General features: G+C 62.2%; 1 protein-coding gene across 1 annotated transcript in view; it reads right to left on the bottom strand.

Annotated features, from left to right (window-relative positions):
* PAN2 (PAN2 poly(A) specific ribonuclease subunit) overlaps positions 1-9,063 on the bottom strand; it is a gene marked incomplete at its 3' end in the record, with an annotated part of 11,201 nt that extends 2,138 nt beyond the window's left edge. The window contains exons 1-24 of the mRNA XM_010007816.1: positions 8,782-9,063; positions 8,024-8,193; positions 7,738-7,858; positions 7,577-7,654; positions 7,204-7,471; positions 6,712-7,054; positions 6,134-6,230; positions 5,567-5,686; positions 5,320-5,439; positions 5,122-5,250; positions 4,772-4,971; positions 4,207-4,346; positions 3,777-3,883; positions 3,393-3,491; positions 3,082-3,158; positions 2,533-2,674; positions 2,190-2,327; positions 1,500-1,559; positions 1,310-1,400; positions 1,077-1,234; positions 856-999; positions 525-704; positions 322-415; positions 10-233 (exon numbers count right to left, since the gene is read on the bottom strand). Coding sequence (XP_010006118.1) covers positions 10-233; positions 322-415; positions 525-704; positions 856-999; positions 1,077-1,234; positions 1,310-1,400; positions 1,500-1,559; positions 2,190-2,327; positions 2,533-2,674; positions 3,082-3,158; positions 3,393-3,491; positions 3,777-3,883; positions 4,207-4,346; positions 4,772-4,971; positions 5,122-5,250; positions 5,320-5,439; positions 5,567-5,686; positions 6,134-6,230; positions 6,712-7,054; positions 7,204-7,471; positions 7,577-7,654; positions 7,738-7,858; positions 8,024-8,193; positions 8,782-9,063 — 3,582 coding nt within the window. The remainder of the gene's footprint in view (positions 1-9; positions 234-321; positions 416-524; positions 705-855; positions 1,000-1,076; positions 1,235-1,309; positions 1,401-1,499; positions 1,560-2,189; positions 2,328-2,532; positions 2,675-3,081; positions 3,159-3,392; positions 3,492-3,776; positions 3,884-4,206; positions 4,347-4,771; positions 4,972-5,121; positions 5,251-5,319; positions 5,440-5,566; positions 5,687-6,133; positions 6,231-6,711; positions 7,055-7,203; positions 7,472-7,576; positions 7,655-7,737; positions 7,859-8,023; positions 8,194-8,781) is intronic.
* Between the last annotated feature and the right edge of the window lie 103 nt (positions 9,064-9,166).

Genomic DNA, 9,166 nt, shown 5'->3' on the forward strand with positions numbered 1-9,166 from the left:
GCTGCGGGCGCGCCGGGGCTGCGGGGGGGTCTTACGCTTGGGGCTGCTCTGGCTGTTGGGCTCGGGCACCTTCCAGTCCATCTTGCGGCCCTTCTCGTAAAGCCCCTTCAGCACCTTCCGGAACTCCTCGGGCTCGGCGCCCGGGGGGCTCAGCTCCAGGTACTTGCGGTACAGCTGCAGCGCCGTCCGCGCGTCCTCGATGCTGTCGTGGGTCTCCCCTTGGATCTTCAGGTCTGCAGGGAGAGCCCTGGTCAGGGAGGAGTGGCAGGGGCCCCGGGGGGGTTTCCCCCCTGCTCCCACCCCTCCCGGCTCTGGACTGACCCAGGAAGTACCAGGCGAGGAAGCGCAGGGAGATCATCCTCTTCCTGGGGATGTGGAAGAGGTAGACTGTGTCAATGACCTGGTCCTTGGGCACCTGCAAAGCAGGGAGGGTCCTGCTGGGGACATGGGGGCTGATGTGGGGGGGGCGGAGTCCCAACACTGCCTCCCTGCCCCCCACGAGTCCCCCCACTGGTTGCTGTCACCATCAGGTTGATGACTCTGAAGTCCTTCTGCAGCCCGTGGCCCACGAACTTGACCCCCACATCGATGAGGAAACGCAGCTTCAAGTAGGTGGACTTGAGCGTGGTGAGGTGCTTGGAGGAGATCTTGGCGTCCAGGTCTCCTGGCTTGATCCCCGAGTACTGGGTCAGGTAATCCACCACCTGTGGGGACGGGGCCCGTGAGGGGCTGGGGGCAGCACGAGGGGCAGCTCAGGGGGCTGCTCCCACCCAGCTCCCCTGCCAGCACCCTGGGAGGGGCTGTGATGGTGGCGGGTGCCCCACGGTGGCAGTGGGTCTGTGTCCTCCCCTGTACCTGCTCCTGGGTGGAGATGTAGTCGTCGATGAAGGGGACGCCCTCATTGGGGCCCTGCCCGCGCACGCAGGTGATCCGGGCCACCGACATCTGGCTGGGCTTGATGGTGGATTTGGTGCCGTCGCTGCGCAGCTCGGCCTCCTCCTGCCACGGCCAGGGGGGAGCTCAGGGCACCTGGAGGGGCCACCCCGCCCCTGTGCCCCCCCATCCCGGGGTCTGACCTCATTCAAGGTGACAAACTCAGCATCCAGCCCCACCAGGTCTCCTGCCTGGGGCATCTCGCTCAGCATCAGGGGGATGAAAGTCGCGTGGCACTTGCGCTGCTTGCGGGCCAGGGAGGCCTCGGCCAGCAGCACGCTGGGCTCGATGGGGTTCTTGACTGCAGGATGGGGAGGGGGCTCAGCCGGGGGCCAGAGCCACCAGCCACCCCCCCTGCAGACCCCTGGGCACTCACTGACGAGGTTGTACTTGGCGTTGAGGTTCCTCCGGGCGTAGTACAGGATGGCTGGGACCTTCCAGCTCATGTCGAACTGCACGGCCTCGCACTGCAGGGCAGGGGGACAGGGAGGCTGTGCCCGAGGGACCCCCCCTCCCCGGGGTCCCCAAGCCATGGTCTGGCCTCAGCACAGGGTCTCCACGCTCACCTTGTCCACGGGCTCGATGAGGAAGTCGTTGAAGAGGTACCACTGCTGGTGTGTGACGCCCTGGGGAGAGGCAGAGGCGCTGCCAAGGGGCCCCCCCAGGCACAGCCATGACTCCTCGCCCCATTACAGGGAACGAGGGGTGTGACAGTGCCATGTGGGAACTCCCGCCCTTCCTGGGACACGGTGGGGAAGTCCCTGCTGCCCTGGTAGTCACTACCAAGCACTGGGGCTGGACAGGCATGGCCTCTGCCCAACTCCCAGCCAAAACTCCACAGAGATGCAAAAGATAAGGGACAAGAATGGAGCCTTGACACACTCTGGGAATTTCTGCTTGGGCATCTCTGTAACACCAGGACTGCCCAGAGCAGCTCCCTTCCCTCAGGAAGGGAGGTGATGTCCCAGCCCTTACCTGGAAGTACAAGGACCTGCTGGCAACACGCCCGAGACCAAGGAGGAACCAGCCTGACCAAATGTGGGAAGAGCCCTTCTCCAGCCCTTCCCTCCCCGTGAGGTGCCTGAGCAGCACGTGGGCTGCCCAGCACATCCAGCCAAGTGATCAACACTTCATTAAAGCCCCAGGAAGGGGGTTGTTAACGACCCGACCCCTGAGGAAGCTGTGGGTGAGGATGCCTAGGCCCGACAGGACTCTGGGGAGCAGGGCTGCTCTTGGCAGGATGTAAGGCTGCTCACCTCCTTCCGTTGGTGGTAGGTCTCCCCCACCTTGATGTGCCCCACCAGGCTGCCCCCCGTGCGGGAATCCAGGATGTGGACAACAGTGGCCATGAGATCGTAGACATAGACCGAGTCGGGGTCGTCGCTCGGGCTCAGCTGCAAGAGGAACCAGCCCTCGGGAAGCGTCGGAGCCCCAGCTGCCCACCAGGCTCCAACCCAAACCCCACAGATCAGATGTTCCGTTTCACCACCAGCCCAGAGGTTTCCATGCTCACCCGAGGTGTCTCCTTATCTCGCCAACACACGCGGTTCTGCAGCAGTTCTGCTCCTGCGGCCCCAGAGGGACCTCAGCAGCCTTTACCTCATCGTTCTCACTCCAGTTGCAGACATCCAGCTCCTTGCTCTTGGTCAGCCTCATCTTGATAGCGTGGGGGATCCAAATGTTCTTCAGTTCCTCCACAGAAGGATACGAATGTCCCGTGTCAGGGTTCCCCAGCTCCTTCCTGCATGGAAGGCCAAGTTGGGGGGGGTCAGATGTTCAGGCCAACTTCTCTAGGACAGGATCCCCACCATCCCACCACCAGCCCATTCCTAAGCATCCTGCAGGGCAGACAGGGAAGCCAGAGCTGCCTAGAGCAGAGCCCTGGGAAAGGTATTGGCTAGAAAGGGCCAATACATGGTCCTGTCTCTGGATAGGGAAGGGGAATGAGGGCTGGGGGCTCAAAAGTGGGTCCCAGGGTGGGTCACAAGGGTCTCTGAGCACAGGGTCACTGCCTGAGGCATAAGTGAGGAACTACAGACAGGTAAATTATCAAATTATCATCATGAGAAATGGTGCTGAGCTCTCCAAGGCCCAGAGAACAACCCAGAGATGTCTCTGCCCAGTCACCACCCCAGGAGTATCACCTACCACTCTCCAAGGGAGATTTCTTTGCCCTTTGTAATCTCAAAGGCTCCCCTCTTCATCATGGCTCTCTGAAAGGCAAACTAGAAACGGGACACAGTCAAGGGTCAGCAGAGCCACAGGCTGGGCTTGGGGACACGTGATTGACAGCCAGGCCAGGAGTGGGGAAGAGGCAGCGACAGAGAAGGGACAGCGAGGGAAACGTGCCCACCCTGCTGGGCTCCTGCCCTGGGGGACACGGGAACAGAGGGCAGCCCCAGGGGTCTGGGAGAGTGAGGGGTGATGTGCCAGGGAGGATGGGCTGGTGTTTGCCCCACCTCAGCCTGTGTCTTCCAGAAATCTGCCTCCTTGGAGCTGTTCACCTCGCAGTTGATGACCAGGACGTCCGGCAGGCAGCGGATGTTCCGTGTCTGGACCTGCAGAGAGAGTAGGAGATGGAATCCAGGCAGCACGGGAGCCCTGGAGAGACTCCCAACGGGATCTGGCAGGTGTCTCTTCCCTCCCCCATTGAGCTCCCTCCCCACTGCCTGTCCCAGCCCGGGGGGATCCGTGTGACCTGCCAGACACATCCCAGCCCAGGAAAAACCCTAGGCCAGGATGGCTCACCATCCAGGCCAGGAACCGAATCTCCAGCATCCACTCGGGAGCTTCCCCACCGCCCACCCCCAGGGCCCCCCAACTCCCTCCCCAGCCCCGCTCACCGTGGGCTGGTACTTCTCACAGTTCTCACACCAGGCTTGTGTGTTCTGCTCCAAGCAGATGCTTCGCTTTAAAATTTGGGCAAACTCATAATCTTTGGCTGGCTTTTCTGAAAGGAGAAAGGAGAATAACGTCACCTTCCGACACACGCATCTTTACCAGTTTAGCTCAGCCAAACCTCTGGGGTTTTCCCTCACAACCACCAGCGAGAAGGTCAACCCCCAAATCTGCCTTTCTGTCACCAAAAGCTCAGCTGGTTGGAAACCCACCACAAGACCTCAGCTGCTGGGTCTGCCACAGCCGGGCCAGACGCTCCTCACTGCAGGTGTCTGTCACCTGGAGAAGTCACAGCTCATCCCTAGGGATAACACCCCCCTCCCAGCAGGGAAATGTGCCATTGCTGAAGGTGTCGGGTCCTGCCCTGGGCCTCACCAGAGCTCTCGGGGTAGGAGAGGGTGAAGAGCAGCGTGGAGGACACGCGGACGGTCTCCTTGCCGCAGCGGCACATGCTGCAGTTTTCCATCTCACAACTGAAGAGCTGCCCAATAACTGAGTCCCCCGAGGACCCAAACCTGTGGAAGAGGAGCAGGGGGTGAGCAGGATCCCGGCATTCCCTGCGGAGCAGGACAGGCTGAGCTTCAGGGTCCCACACAACTCAGGCTGCACAAACACCATTCAGGGCCAGCACCCAGATTGCAGCAGCTCCTGGGTAACTGGACATCAGGATTCTAGGGCTGGTGACCCTGCTCAGCCCCAGCCCTTGGGCAAGGGGCTCGGCTGAGGGGGTCAGAGGGACAGCACAGGGCTCGAGGGGCTGCCTGCAGCTCCTTGAGTCCCCACACAGCCCAGGGAGACCCCCAGGGCAGACGTGGGAGCAAGAAAGCTCCTTCCCGAGGGACGGAGGGGGCCTCTGGCAGCCACCCTGCTCCCTGTCCTGCCCCACGCCCCCTGCCCACCCCCACACCCCCTGGCCACCCCCACGGCCCGGTGACCTCACCCACTGCCCGCCCCCCGATACGCCTGCGGCGCCTCCTGCTCCTGGGTCTCCTGGTGCAGCTGAGTGAGGATGAATCGGTTCCAGCTCTGGATCAGCCGGCCCAGGTTCACCTTCCCAGTGGCTTCGTCCGAGTCAGCCAGGATCAGCCCCAGTGCCGTAGCCTCGGGGATGGTGCGGAAAGCCCGCAGAAAGTTGCTTCCCTGGGGATGGGGCAAGAGCAGCGTGTCACCGAGGTCAAGTGACAGGAGTTTCCCAGCTGATGCCATCACCCGAGGAGCCGGCACCGCCCTGGCTCCAGCTCCTCTGCGATGGCTCTGACCCCCCCGGGGCACCCCAGCCTCTCTGCAGACCTGGCAGGGGTCTCCTCGGGACAGGTCCAGCATGTGGAACAGCAAGCCCAGCTCACAGCCCAGGCAGAATTCCTTCTGGCACAGGTGGTTCTGTACCAGGCAGCGCACCGGCTCCAGGAAATACAGCACCTGGCAGAGATGGAGGAGTCAGGGGGGGTCCCAGTGCCGCGGGGCCTGGGCAGGGCTCAGTATTCCCACCTGGATCATGCAGTTGCAGTAGGCATTGGGGATGTGGGGCTCCAGGCCCGCAAACAACGTCTTGTTGTAGTGCTTGAAGTCAAAATCTTCCAGCCCCAGCTTGGAGTACTTGATGGTGACCTGAACAGAGAGAGAACGTGGCCAAGAGCAGCCCCCAGCACCGTGGGACACTGGGGATCCCTGCGGTCCTTCTTCCCAGCCTGGGAACCCCCAGCCAGCCCCACACCCTGTCCCAGGTGTCCACTACCTTCCTGTACTTCTTGGCCACCATGTAGAGGTGTGGCTCCTCCTCCCGCCCGATGGGGGACTCGGGGACCTGGCTGAAGCTGTCAAACTCATTATCTGTCTCCTTTAATCGATAGGGAATCTGCAGAAAGAGGAAGGAGAGCAGCTAAGCCTGGAGCACCATGAACTCCCGGGCTTTCCTGCCTCCCCCAAGGAGCAATGGAATGAACCAGAGAGGGGTGGGGCCCTCCCTGAACTGGCATGAGGCCTCCACACCTTCCCTCTGCCCAGGGATTTATCGCTGTGGGAAACCACGGCAGCACCACGGGCAAGGGCGAGACCCGGCCGTGCTTTCCCAGGGATGAGAGACATGCCATGAACCTCCCACCAGAGCTCCCACCCTTCCCACCACAGAGCGACAGGACACTGCTCCAGAAAGCCCGACACCTCCAAACTCTACACCTGCATCCCGCAGCATCCCAAGTCAGGGAATTTCACCTCTCAGCCCCGTCCCAGGAAGCTCCCAGCCCACCCCATCCCTCCCCAGCTGCAGTTGCCCCCCCTTGCCCCATACTCCCCCAGCAGGTACCTGGTTGCGGAGCTTGGTCCGTGGGTTTGGGGCGTATCCAATGAATCCCACTTTCTTCATGGTGCGCAGGATCTCGGGATCCACCGGAGGGGCTCGGCTGCAAAACAGGGCTCAGCTCAGGGGCTGCTCCCCCCAGCAGCATCCTGCAACCCCCTGGGCCCAGGAACCCACCAGAGGGTTGTGAGGGTTCCTCCCCCTCGTCAGTCCTTCCCCCTGGTTTGTTTTCCATCCCAAAAAACCACCCGGACTACACCAGAGCAGGGCTGAGTGCAGGCACATATGGGACAGGGCTTGGGCAGAGGGAAAACAAGGTTCCACACAGGCAGGATTCCGCTGGGATCTCCCCAGCAGGGAGACGGAGCTGTGCCCCTGCCCTGCCCAGTCACCCCCAGCAGTTAAACTCCACCACCGGGAACTTGTCTCTCACTTTGCAGGACACACAATGAGGAAAGGCAGCACCAGCCACCAGCAGAAACAGCAGAGCCAACCTCCTGCTATCAAGACCCAGGGAAGGAGGGTATCCCTGCCACGGCTGGCTTTCCTGTGCTGGTTTCCACTGGGAGAGACTGGCAAATTACCGGGGTGCCGGGGCAGAGTTGGCAGCTGGCCAGTCGGAGAGCAGGGAGTCACTGGTGAGCGGCACCGGGATGAGCGAGAGCGGGACCAGGTCCTGGTTCCAGTCCAGGTGGGGCAGCGTGTCCACCATGCAGGGCAGGGCGAAGTCGGTCTCCCGGGAGTAGGCATTGAAGGTGACCTCGGGGGAGTCAGCCCAGAGGTGGACGCAGCCCTCAGAGTCCCCGAAGGCCAGGGCCTGCTTGCTGGCCGAGACGTCAAAGGTCATGATGAGGGGCCCGACCGTGTTGACATGGAAGATGTCGGCGGGGTTGGCCAGGCCGGTGGGCTCACAGAACTGGCACTGACCTGCCCCAGGGGAGCACAACGTGGCACTGGGAGCAGGCCAGGGTGGGGCCAGCACAGGGCTGGGATTGGTCCCACTGGGATGTGACCCCCCAGCCCAAGGGATGCCGGGACCCTCACCCCAGCCGGGCGGGGGATGCAGCTCAGCCCACCTGTCTGTGAGATGATGGCCAGGCGGGAGGTGTAGGTGGGGATGAAGCGCAGGAAGAAGGGGTCGACGTGCACCTGCAGGGGGGAGGTGGCGCGCATCATGCGCAGGTCGTACACCTTCAGGAAGCGGTCGCAGGCCAGCCCGGTCATGCGGCTGGAGAAGCCACAGGTCACCAGCAGGTTCCCGTGGACGTCGAAGTCAGACAAGCTGCCCGAGTAGGCATCGAACTCGTGCTCCACCACGAACGTGCGCAGGTCCCGCAGGGACACCTGGGGGGACAGAGGGGGGCGCTGGGCACCGGGCTGGGGGTCCCGGGAAAAGCGGGACAGCAGCTCCAGGGGGATGCAGCGCCCCGGGGGGACGGGCTGTGCTACCTTCCCAGAGCTGTGCCCGCAGAAGAAGAAGCGGTTGGATTGCCTCATGATGGTGATGCCAGGAACCTCCACAGTGTACTGGGAAAGAGGGAGGAACTTGATGAGCCTCAGAACAAACGCCCCCACCCCACAGCAGGGAGCAGCCCCCGGCCCAGCCGCACCTTCTGTGTCTCCTGGACGGTGTTGAGGTCTATCTCGATGACGTGATTCTGCAGCCCACCCACCAGCAGCGTGCTGCTGTCAGTCAGCAGGAGGCTGTGCATGTCTTCAGCCTCGTCCATGCTGAGGAGAGAGGACAACCCTGAAGCTCCTGCCTGGCTCAAGAGGCAGATCTACCCTTACCCCTTCCCAAATCCAGCCTTGATGCTGCTGATGGAGGGGCCAGGATCACCACCATCCCCAGCCCCAGAGCAGCTCCTAGGGCTGGCACAACCCATCTGCACTCACAGGTAGTCAAAAATGATGAGGCCACCTCGGGACATGTACTTCAGGTTGGTTTTGGTGAGGAACAGGACCCCGTTCTCCAGGCTCTGGATCTGGCGGATGTCGTCGCTGCTGTTCACTTGGAAGGAGGAATATCGCTCCAGCGTCGGGCCAAAGAAGGAGGTGGCGTGGCCCTGGAACCAGCCAGGGACACACCTGTCACCACACACCCCTGTCTCCACTTGGATGTCACATGGGAAAATGCCATTTTGCCCTTGCCAGCCAGGGGGTAGGAATCATCGAGTCGTGGAATGGTTTGGGTTGGAAAGGACCTTAAAGATGATCCAGTCCCACCCCTGCATGGGCAGGGACACCTCCCACCAGCCCAGGCTGCTCCAAGCCCCATCCAACCTGCCCTTCAACACTTGCAGGGATGGGGCAGCCACAGCTTCCCTGTAACAGGGTCTTTCCACCCTCTCAGGGAAGAATTTCCTCCTCATGTCCAACCTCAATCTCCCCTCTTTCAGTTTTAATCCATTCCCCTTTGTCCTCTCACTACAAGCCCTCGGTCTAAAGTCCCTCCCCAGCTTTCCTGGAGCCCCTTCAGACACTGGAAGGGTCACCAGCTGCCCCATGGCAGACAGGCTCTCTGCAGGCTCCTTCCTCCTCTGTCCCGAGGGGCTGGGGGTGCTAGGGATCCTTAGACCTTTCCCCTCAGGACAGAGGAAAGAATCAAAACCTCATCCTCACCCTGGGGGGTCCCTGCCAGAGTGGGCACCTACCCCATGGTTCCCGACCCACAGCATCTCCTCGTGGAGGTCGAAGTGGGATACGGAGACGGGCACCCCCACCTCGGACACGGCGGTGTGGAGCTCACTGTACATCCCCTCCAGCAGGTGCACGGGCTCCGGCACCGTCATCCCCTCCAGGGACACCCCCTCGGCATCCAGCTCCACGTTCTGCAGCAGGTTGGGGTTGAGGTGGGGGTCCAGGACGGGGTCCAGCGCCGGGTGCAGGGGGGGGGCATAGTCGGCAAGGGAGGGGTCGAGACCGTCAAAATTCATGGTGAAAAACGGTGTCTTCCTTGGAACGGGAAAAGGAACCGGGTGGGTTGGTCAGAAACACCAGGGCACGGTTCTTGGAAGCGGCAGGCGAGGCCCCGCGGCG

This window comes from Chaetura pelagica, unplaced genomic scaffold, assembly GCF_000747805.2.
Source record: "Chaetura pelagica isolate M959 unplaced genomic scaffold, ChaPel_1.0 scaffold1970, whole genome shotgun sequence".
In the NCBI taxonomy this organism is placed as follows: domain Eukaryota; kingdom Metazoa; phylum Chordata; class Aves; order Apodiformes; family Apodidae; genus Chaetura; species Chaetura pelagica.